This window comes from Ranitomeya variabilis, chromosome 2 (genome assembly GCF_051348905.1).
Source record: "Ranitomeya variabilis isolate aRanVar5 chromosome 2, aRanVar5.hap1, whole genome shotgun sequence".
Classification (NCBI taxonomy): domain Eukaryota; kingdom Metazoa; phylum Chordata; class Amphibia; order Anura; family Dendrobatidae; genus Ranitomeya; species Ranitomeya variabilis.
The window spans coordinates 89,465,011-89,482,945 of record NC_135233.1 but is presented as its reverse complement, the minus strand read 5'-3'; the positions used below and the strand labels follow the sequence as shown (position 1 = coordinate 89,482,945).

Below are 17,935 nucleotides of genomic sequence, written 5' to 3'. Positions count from 1 at the left end.
TTCTTGAGGGATGAGTCAGACAGCTCCTAATGCTGCTCCATGCACACCAGATGTCTTCACTCTTCCTTGGGTCCAAATGCTGCTGAGTCCACTGTGTTCTGCTCCTCTGTAAGCAAGCTTTGCTTCTAATGCAGTAACTGCTGGTGATAGCAGATCACAGGTCAGTCACACACAAAATGGCTCTGCCCTGTGATGCTGCTCTTCATTCTGCCCCAGGGATATTAGACCACCCAAAAGGGGAGGGAAATGCTGATGTCAGCAGTTACTGCCCAGATTTTCCAGCTAACAGTAAAGCTGGTGAGTCTTACTGTAGCTGCTTGAGGTCTAAAACGGAAAATGCTCCCCCTAATGGTAAATATGTATATTTCTAAAAAAAAAATAATATTTTTCATATAGAAATGTTTGCAAACAGTGCAAACATTGCATTAATACATTTTAATTACTATTATAAGCTTAATTTCACAAAAAAAAAAAATACAAGAAAACTGGTGGCACCTTCCCTTTAAGCTGCGAAAACAGAAAAAACCATCCGAGAAATTTGCTACAATATTAGGAGTGGCAAAATCTACAGTTTGGTGCATACTGAGAAAGAAAGAAAGCACTGGTGAACTCATCAATGCAAAAAGACCTGGGAGCCCACGGAAGACAACAGTGGTGGATGATCGCAGAATAATCTCCATGGTGAAGAGAAACCCCTTCACAACAGCCAACCAAGTGAACACCACTCTCCAGGAGGTCGGCGTATCAATATCCAAATCTACCATAAAGAGAAGACGGCATGAAAGTAACTACAGAGGGTTCACTGCACGGTGCAAGCCACTCATAAGCATCAAGAAGAAAAAGGCTAGACTGGACTTTGCCAAAAACATCTAAAAAGCCAGCACAGTTCTGGAAGAACATCCTTTGGACAGATGAAACCAAGATCAACCTCTACCAGAATGATGGAAAGAGAAAAGTATGGCGAAGGCGTGGTACAGCTCATGATCCAAAGCATACCACATCATCTGTAAAACACGGCGGAGGCGGTGTGATGGCTTGGGCATGCATGGCTGCCAGTGGCACTGGGTCACTAGTGTTTATTGATGATGTGACACAGGACAGAAGCAGCCGAATGAATTCTGAAGTATTCAGAGCCATACTGTGTGCTCAGATCCAGCCAAATGCAGCCAAACTGATTGGTCGTCGTTTCATACTACAGATGGACAACGACTCAAAACATAAAGCCAAATCAACCCAAGAGTTTATTAAAGGAAAGAAGTGGAATATTCTTGAACGGCCAAGTCAGTCACCTGATCTCAACCCAATTGAGCAGCATTTCACTTGTTATAGACTAAACTTCAGACAGAAAGGCCACAAACAAACAGCAACTGAAAACCACCGCAGTGAAGGCCTGGCAGAGCATCAAAAAGGAGGAAACACAGCGTCTGGTGATGTCCATGAGTTCAAGACTTCAGGCAGTCATTGCCAACAGAGGGTTTTTAACCAAGTACTAGAAATGAACATTTTATTTAAAATTATTTAATCTGTCCAATTAGTTTTGGTCCCTTTAAAAACAGGGTGGCACATGTTAAGGAGCTGAAACTCCTAAACCCTTCATCCAATTTTAATGTGGATACCCTCAAATGAAAGCTGAAAGTCTGAACTTCAACTGCATCTGAATTGTTTTGTTTAAAATTCATTGTGGTAATGTCTATAACCAAAATGAGAAAAATGTTGTCTCTGTCCAAATATATATGGACTTAACTGTAGCATGCAGATTGTCATGTACAGCCACTATATGGTCCCCTGCCAGTTTCTGTAACATCGGGGGAGCGGTGGTGATGCCCCTTCCCTTATGTAGCAGTTACATGGGTTACGATGCCCAGGTACACAGAGACTGGAAGCGGTCGACAGATGCTTTGCCTGGGGGGATATTATATTGTTTTGGGGGGTTTTGCATATTTTCAAAATTTGGGCATTTGGTTGTTATTGACCAGTAAAATCTGCCCAAATGTCCACATGATTTGGTGCATAGTTAGCACTGTGGCTTTACCAAATTCTTCAAAGCTATTCTGCTAGCTGTGGAGTAGCAAGGATGAAGTCGACCTTACACTGCACAGCCATGTTAGCGTGTGAGCAGGCCATGTTAGATACGTGCTCACGAGTGGAAAATTTACAGCATATTACAACAGCAGATGCATTCTGGAAGAGGTTTTACAAAATCTGCTCAATTTCAGCTTTGTAGAACACCTCAGCGTGTCAACTTATACTTTGGGTTCCACCATTTGGAAACACCAATGACGAAATATGCTGCAAATCTGTAATTAAAATGGCCGCCATGTTTGTCCCTGTGGATCTCGTGCAGAAATTCGGCAATGGATAGGTATCCTGTGCCCACGCCCATAGCACTTCAGCCTCATTTACACAGGATTTAACCCACCATTTTTTTCAGGTCAGGAAAGAACAGGTTGCATAAGGAAACATACGAATGACATTCTTCAGTGAGCAACATGACCATCTAAACAGCTTGTGAGGCGGAGGACTCCTGATGACAAAATGCCTTTATGCGCAAACTGGACTAAAGTAAGATGATTAATGGCAATAAATTCTTCTTAGTGTGTACCTAAATATATGAGTAATATATTACACAGTTCACTTGTTTTACTGCAAATAACATCAGTTCCCATGGGTGAAACACATCAAAAACATGTTTCACATGCAAACGCCACATTGCAGCACATCACTGTGACAACTGAATACATTCACTTCCCAATATAAAGATTAGTGCCACATGTTATATTTGGAAGACCCTGCAAAACTGCAACACTAGGTGCAATGAGAGCGCTTGGCAGAAATGACCTAGATGATGAGATAGACCTATCCCACCATAGACTAGTCTCATAGGCGCACCACAGTAAGGCTGGAAACACACATGCAGTTTTTGAGTAACACTTAAAATAAATATATACATTTTTGTATCCAATCCTACATTTGGTTACGTAAAGCTGCATGAAAACTGCATGTGTGAGATCATCCTAAAAAACGTGGTCATGCAGATTGGGTGTCTTGGTCTCCGCTTCCTAAAAAACATAAAAACTTCAAACCTAGAAGAAATTACAGTAAATGATGCAATTCTCAAATCTATCTGATATGGAACCACATATAAGACAACATTCACAAAATAAACAAACGGTAATTTGCTTGACACTCTCGAGTTGTAAAAGGAGACACGTTGTCAGCATACGCACTGCACACCCTCATAACTTAAAGGATTTCTAATACTTAAAGGGGTTGTCCCTTCTGACATTTATGGTCCAGTTCTTGAGATAGATGTAGTGGTACACATCCATATGTATGGCATATCCTGTGCATACAATAATAATATTCAATATTACAAAGACTATAAACGCTCAATGTTATCAGTGATCCTACAATGACAATAATTCTATACTCACATCTAATTTTAAAGAGTCGGTCATCAGAATAAACACTATTGCCCTGCACATATGGGGTTAATCTGCAGGTTTATAGCGTTATTAATCTGCCCGGCCCCCGCACTTAGCTCTGCACTGGGGTCTGTCAGTCAGGGCCAGAGGCGCAGACACAGCCGCTGCTCTGTATACACGGAAACCTGCGCGCTCCCAGGAGGAGTAAAGATCATTTTCTCCCCGCAGCGTTCAGCTACATGCGGGAGCCAGGCAGGCTAATAACCATATTAACTTGCAGATTAACCCCCTGTGAGTTTTTTTTCTGGTGACCGGTTCCCTTTAAATAATGCCATGAGATGAACACTTATTACAGTTTATACTAGATTCTACTATAAGATATGATATATTTTATTACGCCCATGTCTTCATGAATCATAATTCAAAATAAAAAAAAGGCTTTTAATGTTCCAGTTCTTTTACTGAAGTTTTAAGAAAAAGAAATGGAAAGAACAAAAAAAGCATTTTTTCATAAACAAAACAAAAAAAAAAAACCTACTAATCATCGAGTGTTTTAACTGACCTAGTGCTTCCTGTTCTCACAAATATTTTATTTATAGGAGTCAAAAATACAAGACAGGCAATAAAACCTCCCTATTTGTCACGCCATAAAGGTCCAGGAAAGAGATGCCTGGTGATTCAGGGGAAAAAAAAAAAAAAAAAAGTGGGAAGGGCGTAGATTGGTTGAGAATTTGCTAAAAGAGGCAACTACCAGCCTGTGTACCAGCAGTTTCAATTAGCAGTTCCAAGAAACTTATGACAAGATCTGCTTCTATTCTGAGCACTGCAAACCTTTCTGAAGGTATATGTATTAGATAAAACACAATTACTTTATTGCATGTGAAACCGCACAGTTTCTCCATTAACACCTTAGGGAAATCTCCCTTTGCTTTCTTGTGCTTCAGAAGGCAAAGGAAGGTTAATACAGTAAAAAAAGAAACTTTAACTTACTGTGGAAGCCAAATTCTCCATCGTCAAGGTGTAATTCTTCTTCTGCAAAAGTGGAAAAAAAGGGAAACACTTTACAATACATCACATTCAGGTTTACGGTTTAGTTTCACAAGCAGCCAATGTACTACTATAGGACCCTGATCTCTAGAAATGCTCCTTTCTCCTGTCATTTACAGTGGTACCCACGTTTAACAATCCTTTGAATTGAAAAGGTGCCGTAAAAGATAGCTGACACATTCCCTGTTGATGAGAACCCCAGCAATCAGCTGTAGTCCACAGTTAACCAAGCACTCCTCCTTCTCCCAGCAAAATGTTTATCATCTTTATATATTGCAATCATCATATTATACAGCACTGTGCACTTACAATTGCTCATTTTCCCTTTCTACCCAGTTAACTATCCTCTATTCTCTGTTATACGTAGAAACAGGAAGTCTCTTGTCCCTGCATTTATTATACCCATGTCAACTCCTGACCCAGCTGCTCGCTTTTTCCCCCTGCCATAGACTTTTGCAGTGACTTATGTTTTGTGCAGACAAAATTGACCTCCTGTTTCTACATAGAGCTTGGAAGGTTTCAGCGAGCCAGCTTTTAATCCAGTGCTGTCATAGACCTAATAGAAAACAGAAGAATTAACGGTTTCTCTTTTCATATTGCAATCTGTATTAGGGTATGTGCACACATTGCAGACCGGCCTGTGGAGGTTTCAGCACAAAATCTGCATCTCTTGGCAGAAAACGCAGGCCAAAATGCTTGCAGATTGTCATGCAGAATTGATGTGGATTTCTTGAGGATTTGTTTCGGATTGTCATGCGTTTTCTTACTCAATGTATAGTCAATGGGTGCAGAAACGCTGCGTTCCGCACAAAATTGACATGCTGCGGAAAAAAAAAAAAAGCAGCGAATCCGCGCGGATTTTTCAGCAGCATGTGCACAGCAATTCTCAAATTCCCATTCACTATAATTGTTACTGTACTACACTGCGGATTTGATGCAATTCCACGCATCCAAAAACGCTGCGGAAACGCATCAAAATGTAGCTATTTTCAGACCCTTACTTAATGCTTATTGCAGAAGAGGTTGCAGAAGTCTCATTATCCTCACAGGCAGCTCTATACACAACTAACACCACATGATTATTATTATTATTTTTTATTGTTATAGCGCCATTTATTCCATGGCGCTTTACATGGGAGGAGGGGTATACATAATAAAAACAAGTACAATAATCTTAAACAATACAAGTCATAACTGGTACAGGAGGAGAGAGGACCCTGCCCGCGAAGGCTCACAATCTACAAGGGATGGGTGAGGATACAGTAGGCGAGGATAGAGCTGGTCATGCAGCGGTTTGGTTGATCGGTGGTTACTGCAGGTTATAGGCTTGTCGGAAGAGTTGGGTCTTCAGGTTCTTTTTGAAGGTTTTGATGGTGGGCGAGAGTCTGATGTGTTGTGGTAGAGGGCTCCAGAGTAGGGGTGATACGCAAGAGAAATCTTGTATGCGATTGTGGGAAGAGGAGATAAGAGGGGAGTAGAGAAGGAGATCTTGTGAGGATCGGAGGTTGCGTGTAGGTAAGTACCGGGAGATGAGGTCACAGATGTATGGAGGAGACAGGTTGTGGATGGCTTTGTATGTCATGGTTAGGGTTTTGTACTGGAGTCTCTGGGTAATGGGGAGCTAGTGCAGGGATTGACAGAGGGGAGAGACCGGGGAATAGCGGGGGGACAGGTGGAATAGTCGGGCAGCAGAGTTTAGAATAGATTGGAGGGGTGCGAGAGTGTTAGAGGGGAGGCCACAGAGCAGGACGTTGCAGTAGTCAAGGCGAGAGATGATGAGGGCATGGACTAGGGATTTTGCAGATTCTTGGTTGAGGAATGAACGGATTCGCGAAATATTTTTGAGTTGAAGTCGGCAGGAAGTGGAAAGGGCTTGGATATTGGATCAGCGTCAAGGATTACCCCGAGGCAGCGAGCTTGTGGGACTGGGGAGAGTGGGCAGCCATTTACTGTAATGGATAGGTTCGTTGGGGGGTCGCGTGAGATGGGGGAAAGATGATGAATTCTGTTTTGTCCATGTTAAGTTTCAGAAATCTAGCGGAGAAGAAGGATGAAATAGTGGACAGGCATTGAGGGATTGTGATTCACCAGTCACAATTGGCCCTGCTCCCCCTCCCTGCAGAATAACCTGTGCACACGCTCATTAGATGCTTCATATAGATAGGGGTATGTTTAATCTATAGCCGCCAATGGACATGCAAATTATGTGAAAGAACAGGAAGTAGGAGTCCAACTGGAAAATTATAATTTTTTTTTTTTTTTTTTTTAACATAGATCACAATATGAAAACAAAATTACCAAAAAAGATACATTTAACATAAAAAACAATTTCAATATAAGGAAATTTTCTGAGTACACACTACCCTTAAATATTGGCAAATTAAAGTGCTCAATTGTTCTGCAGTGTCACCAGGAAAAGGTGAAAATCCCTTAAGGGGATTTGTCCACTACTCAAACAGCCTCTTAATAGAATCCCAAATGTAACCTACAAATGCCTTATACTCACCTATTGTACCAACAATGTCGGCCCCGGGTCTCCAGAGCCACGTGTGACAGTGGTTGCGTGGCTCACGTGGCATAATCTGTGGTTGCTAAAGGGCTGCTGTGCTCAATTCCTTCGGACATCAAGGTTCGCTCAAACTAAGAGATGGAACCTCGGCCCACCCAATGGTGGACGTCAAATGTCTGCAGGACTCATGTGGCATGGCTTCTTTCACACTTGCGTCGTGTAAGTGCATCCTGCAAAAAAGGATGCGTTTTTTTCCCATAGACTTGTATTGACGACGGATCGCGACGTATAGCCATACGTCGCGCCCGTCGTGCACTGGATGCGTCATGTTCTGGCGGACCATTGGCATGGAAAAACGTTCAAGGGAACGTTTTTTCGTATGTCGCGTCCACCATTTCCTATCGCGCATGCGCGGCCGGAACTCCGCCCCTCCTCCCCGGAATTCAGAATGGGCAGCAGATGCATTGAAAAACTGCATCCGCTGCCCACGTTGTGCCACATTTTCACAACGTGCGTCGGTACGTCGCGCCGACGCTTAGCGACGGACCCGTACCAACGCAAGTGTGAAAGAAGCCATAATGTCATCCGAGCCTTGGCCGACCCAGCGCAGACACTGCTGGAACAGCACCGGCACAGGAGGCGAGTATAAGATATGTTTATTTCACATTGGGGGAAAGAAGTATTTAACAAGTTGTCTGAGCAGTGGACAAGCACTTTAAAGGGAACCTGTCACCCCGTTTTTTCGGTATGAGATAAAAATACTGTTAAATAGGGCCTGAGCTGTGCATTACAATAGTGTAGTTTGTGGACCCCGATTCCCCACCTATGCTGCCGAAATACGTTACCAAAGTAGTCGTTTTCGCCTGTCAATCAGGCTGGTCTGGTCAAAAGGGCGTGTTGTCTTCCCCCAGATTTTGCGTAGTTTTCCGTTGGTGGCGTAGTGGTGTGCGCATGCCCAAGGTCCCGGAATCCTCTGCCAGGGGATTTAAAAGAGCGCGCTGTTCGTTATTTCATTGGTGATCGGTGGGCGCGGCCATCTTCCTTTGGCCGCGCGTGCGCAGAAGCGGCGCTCTGCTGGCCGCGGCGCTCTGCTGGCCGCGGCTTCAGGAAAATGGCCGCCGCGATATCCATCTGCGCACGCGCGGCATCCCGCGGCCATTTTCCTGAAGCCGCGGCCAGCAGAGCGCCGCTTCTGCGCACACGCGGCCAAAGGAAGATGGCCGCGCCCACCGATCACCAATGAAATAACGAACAGCGCGCTCTTTTAAATCTCCTGGCAGAGGATTCGGGGCCTTGGGCATGCGCACACCACTACGCCACCAACGGAAAACTACGCAAAATCTGGGGGAAGACAACACGCCCTTTTGACCAGACCAGCCTGATTGACAGGCGAAAACGACTACTTTGGTAACGTATTTCGGCAGCATAGGTGGGGAATCGGGGTCCACAAACTACACTATTGTAATGCTCAGCTCAGGCCCTATTTAACAGTATTTTTATCTCATATCGAAAAAACGGGGTGACAGGTGCCCTTTAAATCAATGAGCTTCGATATAAGCTTGGGCAACTTGGCTCACACACACACACACACACACACACACACACACACACACACACACACACAATAGGCACTGTCCAAACCCCATATTAATTGAGGATACTTAAAGAATCTGAAAAAAAAAAAAAGCATTTCTGAATTGGACAACCTCAACAATGTAAAGGGGCAAGTCATGGGGAAATTCTGCTCATCTTGTCACAAAATCATGCTATTGAAAAATTAGCTACACATTGTACAGGTTGTAGCAATTAATAGGATACCACATATGGACTTTTTATTACCAGCTTAAATTTGATGCCATTTTTTCCTCCAAACTAACATTTTTTTAATTTATTTTTCTTTTTTTAATTTGATAAGAAATTTATATTTTACATTCTAACGTTTGCATAAAAATAACTTGAATTTAGTGAATCTTTATTATGAAGTGCTTCACTTATATGCATACCAGGCTTTTTGTCTCACACAAATCAAAAACAAATGTTACTAAGAAACGGCAGAACAAGGACGTTAAACTTGAGTGCTGTGGCAATGCTACTTTCCCATTTACTTTTTTTTTTTTTAAATGAAAGAGCAATTCGATTTTTTTCAAATATTGAATAGGGGTCAATCTGAATCTTTACAGCTCTAATAATAGTGCAATTAATATTGCAAATTCACAGATTTGCAAAATAGTATTTCAACATCATCCTTTCATGCTAGCTGAAGTTTCCTAACCACGCTTCTTTGTATCCACATGGTATTCTTACACATACTTTCGTGACCTTGATCAGAGTTTAAAAGTTTCACAATTATGACAGTCTAGTTTTCTCTCTCTATCTTCTACACTTTAAAGGTCTGTTTTCAGCAATCTGGAGATTGCAAGAACGGACTGTTTTCGTTTTCATGTCTTGATTGGGATGGATTTACTACTCATGAATTTAGGACCTTAAACTAAAAAGTTCCATTAATGTTTCTAATCCACTAAACATTACAAAAGTAAAGAGCATTACTAATTCTTTTCTTTAGGAAACCTATCACCTCCAGTGTCACGGTCGCCATGGAACGTAGTATTTACTGTTGATCCGAAATATTATCCCACAAATCTGCAATTAGACTAATGTTTACATGAAAACTGGCAATTTCAGTACCAAGAAAAGCCCAATATAATTACGAGCTTCTCAACGTCATTAACCGGCTGAAGCTAGTATGGGAAGATCTGCAGCTTCAATTAATGCTGCCAAAATGATGAAAATAGAAGTAAAAGAAATAAAAAAATAAGTAGAATAGTGTGAAAGATTAGGACTAGTGATGAGCGAATATATTTGTTACTCGAGATTTCCCGGGGGTCCTCCGAGTACTTTTTAGTGCTCGGAGATTTAGTTTTCATCGCGACAGCTGAATGATTTACAGCTATTAGCCAGCATAAGTACATGTGGGGGTTGCCTGGTTGCTAGGGAATCCCCACATATAATCAAGCTGGCTAATAGCTGTAAATCATTCAGCTGCTGCAAGGAAAACTAAGTCTACGAGCACTAAAAAAATACTCGGAGGACCCCAGAGCATGCTCGAGAAATCTCAAGTAACGAGTATATTCGCTCATCACTAACTAGGACTTATGACCAGGGCTGTGGAGTCAATAAGCCAAACCTCAGACTCCACAGCACTGCCTAACTACTGAGCACGTGCATAAAGTGCAGCACAGATTCATCTCCACTAAAAGCCCAGATCCTCAGAACAGAACAGACATTTATAGGACATTTCATAACTTTCCAAAATTCTTATGAAAATATATACAGCTCATCCTGCAGTGTACTACTGTACCCAATGTATTATATATTTTAGGAGTCAGAGTTGGTCAATTTTATACAGACTCCACCATAATGGACTCCGACTCACAGCCCTGCTTATAACTTTATAACTTTCTATGGCAAATATGGGAAGACACTGGTTTTGTTGTAAGATTAGAACGCTACTCGTCTCGCCATCCTCCTCCTTCCACTCACAACTCTTTGCTTTTGTTAGCCCTTAATGTGTTTTTTCCTCTCTTTTTTTTCTACCACTTGAATAATTGTTCTTCTTAAATCTAGCTGAAAATTATTGATCGCTATTGTGCAAAATGGAATTTATAAGACCGTGTCAAACTCATTGATATCGTTATCAAAATGTTTGTGTGATGTTGACATATGAAAATCTCAATAAAACATGTGAAAACACAAAGCAAAAACTATGCAACTGACTGCAATCTTCAGGTCTACTGCTCCTATGACGACCTTCGTCTCTCCAATGGCAATGAACCACAAAAAGACCACGTGTAGCTTGATCCTACAATCAGGTTGACTTCCATGTGTCCCCTTACTTCTTGACAAAAATATAGATGGAAGGGAGTGTGACATCATGGTCAGTCGACATACGTTTTTTTTCATAGTCTGTTACCATGGAAACATAGGAGTCTGATTAAAGTAAACGCAAAACAAGACTTCCAAGAAGTGGCTTCATTTTATTTGTTCTAGATGTGTTAAGACAATAAAAAAATGAATGTGAAGGAGGGTATAGCCTTTATACTTTCAGCATCTGAGGAAACCTAGTACCCAACAGGAAAATGGCTTTTAGAACTGGATTTGTAGGGTGCGTCACCTAAGTATGTCTAGAATGATTCAAAAGCTACAGAATCATGAAGCAAAATGTGAGGCACCAACATAGTGATTTGCTGAATTCATCTATATTACACATGGCAGATGACCGTACCTAGAGGCTTTATTGATCGTGGCTGCAGATGAGTCTCCCACTTGTGAACTATGACTTGGCATGATTCGCCTTTATTCTGTAAATCAAAAGTAAAACATCTGCACTGAAAACCTTTCCATACACTCATAGTATGTACGATAAAAATTACAGACCTCTCCATTCTTTGTAGGTGGGAAACTTGCAAAATCGGCAGTGTACCAAATACTTATTTTCCCCACTGTAAGAGGTTCCCCACTAAGGACTCCATTTCTTTACATCTGAGCAGAGAGCCATTAGGAATAAGCCACCCAAGTACTGGATTGTCAGTCATTTTAATGTAACATTGTATTTCATACTACAATGTATGGCTAGCTGCAATTTGCACCCCAAAAGGGTTTGTCTTGAAGCGCGAAACCCTTTAAAAGGGGCGTTTCCAGAATGTCGATAATGAATACCTATTTTATAGTATACTAGCCACGATCACTTCCATGGGAGTATGGCCACTGAACCGTATACAGCATTGTGCCGTTCTGGTCATGTCCACTATAAAACCAGCCACCGCTGAAGCAGCAAAACACTTATCAGAGGGTGTGCAGGGGGCTGAACTCCCAGCAATCTGACACACACCCTAAAAAATACTTAAAACAACAAGAGTAGGGTTTTTTTTTTTTTTTTGCTTTTTTTTTAACTTTTTTTCAAATTTAAAGAATAAGATTAAATAATACATCCCAGATAGGAAAAAAGTGTTCAGATCAAATAAAAAACCAACAAAACAGTAACATACCCTTGGCTCCAGAAAAGTGCCCTTGAAGTAGCGATACAGTACTTTGATTCCTCTTGGAAGTGTAACATTTGTTTTCCAGATTGTACTGTTGGGGAAAAAAAAGTTCTATAAAATCACAGAATTGTCTAGAACTGCCATTATAACATTATAGACCAGAGTAAAACACTAACTCTTTACATTGCAGTAGAAGACTTTACTCATTTGTGGGTAAATCAGAGTTAAATGGGTTTTCAGGGATTAGACTAATGATGGACTAGAGGATAGATCACCAATATTAGATAATTTGGGATGACAGTCGCAGTACCCTTGCCAATCAGCTCCTTGAGGAAGTAGCAACCCTTGTGCAACCCCTCGATATACACATTGTGCTGTCTACCCACTAATTCAGGGATCGATGAACCCAAAGCCTTGACTGGAGCACAGAATGTGGGGTTAAGGCGAGAGCCTATGTACAAGGCAGCATTAGGCTTGTCCAGTGCACTGCGGCCTAATACTCACTAGTATGACATTACAACCTTCCTCGCCATGCAGCAAACACCTCTGAACATAGCCCAAGCTGCAATCCCTGAAAGAGACTGACAGCCCTTACAATTGCAGTGAAAGATTTATGTAAAAAATAAATGTAACCCTTTTCAGATTGTAACATTTTAGCCATGTTATGGGCATTATTTCTATCCACAAAATATACAAACAGACATTTTGTAAAAGAACTAAACAGTAGCAGAAACTGCGCAGAAATAGCCAAAATGGTTGCAGTGTCTGTATTTTCTATTTGTGATCCTTCAGGAAGATCCAGCTATATGCAATAGGTAAAAGTGGAAAACAGGCATCAATGTTTTTTGTTTGTATAATCTGCATATATCTATCACGCTGTATTGTATATATCTCTTTAGTATAACTTTAGAAAGCAAATATGTGATCAGATCCTTCCTCACACATCCCTTATAGATCATAAAGTAAATGTAGAAAAAAAGGACATGGCCCGCTCCTCCAAAAATCATACATTGATCTAATGCCGCTAGGCAAAAATTTACAAATGTTCTTTGTTTAACATTCTGGTTAGACTGTATGAAGCCCAATGCCACGGCATTAGGAACCTGTCAGTGAGAATCTAACCTAAAATGAGCATTGCCATGTGTACCAGCAGGAGGAGAACCCTAGTGCCACATAGCATCCATGCTGCAGGGCAAAGCCCCCAAGGCTCAAAGCCACCCCACCCCACAGACCACCACAAGGTACCAACACCAAGTGAATAGATCTTTATTAAAAAAAAAAAAAAAATTTAATGTATTCACTATTAGTATTGTATGACAGCCTTTGCTGCTGTCAGTCATTTTTTATATAGTTATGGCATACTTTATGATCTGCGACCATGCCGTCATGCACATGTAGTATGATTTTGAATAAAATCGTAATGATGCACCCATAAAAGGCGTGCCACCATACCAGTCTGATGAATAATAATATTAAAATAAATTTAGGGAATTTCCCCCCCAAAAAAAAAAAAAAAAATGCAGAATTATATCTATTTTTGTCTTACTCAAAAGTGTTTTTTTATGATTTTAAAGATATTATATAAGTAATACAAAACAGTAACACAAAAAACAGAACCTATAAGTGTAGGGAAAAGGAAAAATGGAAAGGGGAGGAAAGAAAGCTAGTCAAAAATACAATACAATTAACACTAATTATTTTACTGAATACTTATTGTAAATTACATATGCATCTAACATATTACCAGATGACTTTATGACACGGTTAAATGGCTACATTACTTACCAATCATTAGCATCAGGTTGCAAGATAACAGCATGTTGGGGTTTCCAGGCTCCTAAAATATCACAACTCCCACATAGTGCAAGGACTTCATCTGAAATTAACAGAAGAGAAGAGTTCTGATTCTTATGGTTTCATGCTCATATGTGCCAGTGTTCAACTGCAAAAATGGAAGTACAGCAAAGCTCAAGAGAGACGTCAATTAAGGGCTGGCACACATACTAAAAAAACAAACAAAAAAAAAACATAAGTCAGAGAGAATAATTCATAATTTTAAATGGTTATGCAGTAAGCAGCACAAGGAATCTGCGGCACTGTGCTTTTCTATTGCTCATTGTCAGTAATGCCTGTTTTCAGTGAAACTTTTTGGCTGTGATATCTCCCAGGAGAATATGCAACCATCTTGTTTTAATGGAAAAAGTAAACACAATTCTACAATTCTATGGACAGTCAGCCAACTCTTCTGGCAATGATGTGCCATACTGGCAGCAAGTGGTGGTGCCAGTACTAGTAGTAAGGTACGTGATCGCTGGCAGCTTGTAAACAGCGACCAGTGGGGGAGCAGCGGGAGTATCTGTGTTGGATCGGAACGGGAATGAAGAGACAAGAACTACGGTACATAGGTTAGATACAATGTCTACATGGGGAATCGATTACTATTAGTGATCGCGAATGTGCTCGGATAACGTGCTATCCAAGTATTTTGGGCGTGCTCAGATAATATGTTTGAGTCCCTGCGGCTGCATGTTTTGAGGCCGTCTTACAGCACGTGTCTTACGGATGCAAAACATACAGCAGCAGGGACACGAACATATTATCCGAGCACGCCCAAGATACTCAGATAACAAGTTATCCGCGAACATTCACTCTTCACCAATTGATATCCAATACTGCACTCTTAAAGGGAATCTATCACTAGGATCAACCCACCTAAGCGGTCTATATGGTTATGTAGATTATAGGTAGTTGAATAAAACGATATCTTGATACGATGTCTTATTCCAGATCGTAGTATGTAAATGAGCTGCTGAGATCTATGGGATGGACATAAATCTCCCCGAGAATCTGCCTCTATAGATTGTATTAAAGGGAACCGGTCACCCCCAAAATCCCCAAAATCGAAGGTAAGCCAAGCCCACCAGCATCAGGGGCTTATCTACAGCATTCTGTAATGCTGTAGATAAGCCCCCGATGTATCCTGAAAGATGAAAAAAAGAGGTTAGATTATACTCACCCGTAAGAAGATGGGAGGCCCTGGACCGGACCGCGACACCCATCGGACCCGGACCGCCCCTGGGTGAGTATAATCTAACCTCTTTTTCTCATCTTTCAGGATACATCGGGGGCTTATCTACGGCATTACAGAATGCTGTAGATAAGCCTTTGATGCCAGTGGGCTTAGCTCATCTTCGATTTTGAGGGTCACAGGTTCCCTTTAATTAAAAGGGAACGTTACCATTGTGAGACATAAGGTACCGTCACACTAAGCGACGCTCCAGCGAGACAGACAACGATGCCGATCGCTGCAGCGTCGCTGTTTGGTCGCTGGAGAGCTGTCACACAGACCGCTCTCCAGCGACCAACGATGCCGAAGTCCCTGGGTAACCAGGGTAAACATCGGGTTGCTAAGCGCAGGGCCGCGCTTAGTAACCCGATGTTTACCCTGGTTACCAGTGTAAAATGTAAAAAAACAAACAGTACATACTCACCTTCGCGTCCCCCGGCTTCCGCTTCCTGCACACTGACTGAGTGCCGGCCCTAACAGCAGAGCGGTGACGTCACCGCTGTGCTGTGCTTTAACTTACGGCCGGCGCTCAGTCAGTGTAGGAAGCGGACGGCGGGGGACGTGTGACAGACATCAGAAGGTGAGTATGTACCGTTTGGTTTTTTACATTTTACACTGGTAACCAGGGTAAACATCGGGTTACTAAGCGCGGCCCTGCGCTTAGTAACCCGATATTTACCCTGGTTACCATTGTAAAACATCGCTGGCATCGTTGCTTTTGCTGTCAAACACAACGATACACGGCGATCTGACGACCAAATAAAGTTCTGAACTTTAATCAACGACCAGCGATATCACAGCAGGATCCTGATCGCTGCTGCGTGTCAAACACAACGATATCGCTATCCAGGACGCTGCAACGTCACGGATCGCTAGCGATATCGTTTAGTGTGACGGTACCTATAGATCAGGAGAATGGTGAAATCGGATGTAGGTGTCCAAATCTGTGCTGCTGATAAAGATGGATGGCAGATGATATTCTTCAAAACTTTATTTCAACAGGTTAATAGACAAACTAATGACTATTAACCTGTTTTGAAATAAAGCTTTCAAGAACATCGTCTGCAATCCATCTTTGTCAGCAGCACAGATTTGGACACAGCTGATCCATGCTTTTCACATGCTGCTTAGTTGCAACAAAACAAGATGAGTGTACCTCTCCCCAATGCACCCCATGTTGTTAAATAGTTAAGAGCCTATTTACACTTTTTTTTTTGTTCTCCAGATTTTCTACTTCAACGTAGATCGGAAGAGCAGACTCAGTCATTACATGTCTCACTAGTAATGCCCCCTTTCCTTTTATAACAAGTTCTGGAGTCAGATTCTCAGGGAGATCTATGTCCGGCCCACAGATCTTAACAGCTCATTTACATATTAAGAAAATCAAAGATTCCTCTGGAATAAGACACCAGATATCACTTTATTCAGCTTCCTGTGCCTGTGACCCACCTGGCCATATAGACGCCTTAGGAGGGCTGACCCTACTGACAGATAACCTTTAACCAGAGCCACAAGATGCAAAGCAAAATGTGTAGAACGCAATTTTTTGGTAAGGAAATCTCGGCCATGAACCAATCCTGCTCCTGACTAAGGGTACTGTCACACAGTGCAACTTTCCAACGATCACGACCAGCGATACGACCTGGCCGTGATCGTTGGAAAGTCGTTGTGTGGTCGCTGGGGAGCTGTCACACAGACCGCTCTCCAGCGACCAACGATGCCGAAGGCCCCGGGTAACCAGGGTAAACATCGGGTTACTAAGCGCAGGGCCGCGCTTAGTAACCCGATGTTTACCCTGGTTACCAGCGTAAAAGTAAAAAAAAAAAAAAAACGTACATACTCACATTCCGGTGTCCTTCAGGTCCCTTGCCGTCTGCTTCCGCTCTGACTGAGTGCCGCCGTAAAGTGAAAGCAGATCACAGCGGTGACGTCACCGCTGTGCTCTGCTCCGGCCGGCAGTCAGAGCAGGAAGCAGACGGCAAGGGACCTGAAGGACACCGGAATGTGAGTATGTACGTTTTTGTTTTTTTTTTAACTTTTACGCTGGTAACCACGGTAAACATCGGGTTACTAAGCGCGGCCCTGCGCTTAGTAACCCGATGTTTACCCTGGTTACAAGCGAACGCATCGCTGGATCGCTGTCACACACAACGATCCAGCGATGACAGCGGGAGATCCAGCGACGAAAGAAAGTTCCAAACGATCTGCTACGACGTACGATTCTCAGCGGGGTCCCTGATCGCTGCTGCGTGTCAGACACAGCGATATCGTATGGATATCGCTGGAACGTCACGGATCGTACCGTCGTAGCGATCAAAGTGCCACTGTGTGACAGTACCCTTAGTCAAACTGTAATTAAGTAATTCTAAACTAAAGTCACAAGATAAGGAAGAGAAGAGATGGACTGAGCCATTCAGCCTGAAGGAAAAGTCTGGCAAGCTAGGCCTCTTTCACACTTCCGTCGGTACGGGCCTGTCGCAATACATCGGGCTGACGTACCAATGGACGTTGTGAATTCTCTGCACGACGTGGGCAGCGGATGGACGCATCCTCTGCCCATTCTGCAGTCCGGAGAGGAGGGGGCAGAGTTTCGGCCGCGCATGCGCGGTCGAAAATGGCGGACCCATCCCACAAAAAAACCTTACATTGAACTTTTTTTGTGACGACGGTCCGCCAATTACTGACGCATCCAGTGCACGACGTATAGAACATGTGTCCATACGTCGCGATGCGTCAGTAATACAAGTCTATGAGCAAAAAACACATCCTGCGGACAACTTTGCAGGATGCGGTTTTTGCACAGAACGACGCATTGCAACGTCTTCAAAAAGACAGAAGTGTGAAAGTA

The 17,935-nt window shown here is 42.5% G+C and overlaps 1 protein-coding gene across 2 annotated transcripts in view; it reads right to left on the bottom strand.

Annotated features, from left to right (window-relative positions):
* The window catches only part of GPCPD1 (glycerophosphocholine phosphodiesterase 1), a 92,314-nt gene that overhangs the window by 55,543 nt on the left and 18,836 nt on the right, over positions 1–17,935 (bottom strand). For both annotated transcript variants that reach the window (XM_077282656.1, XM_077282657.1), the window contains exons 3-6: positions 13,806–13,896; positions 12,027–12,111; positions 11,264–11,339; positions 4,416–4,457 (exon numbers count right to left, since the gene is read on the bottom strand). In XM_077282656.1, coding sequence (XP_077138771.1) covers positions 4,416–4,457; positions 11,264–11,339; positions 12,027–12,111; positions 13,806–13,896 — 294 coding nt within the window. The remainder of the gene's footprint in view (positions 1–4,415; positions 4,458–11,263; positions 11,340–12,026; positions 12,112–13,805; positions 13,897–17,935) is intronic.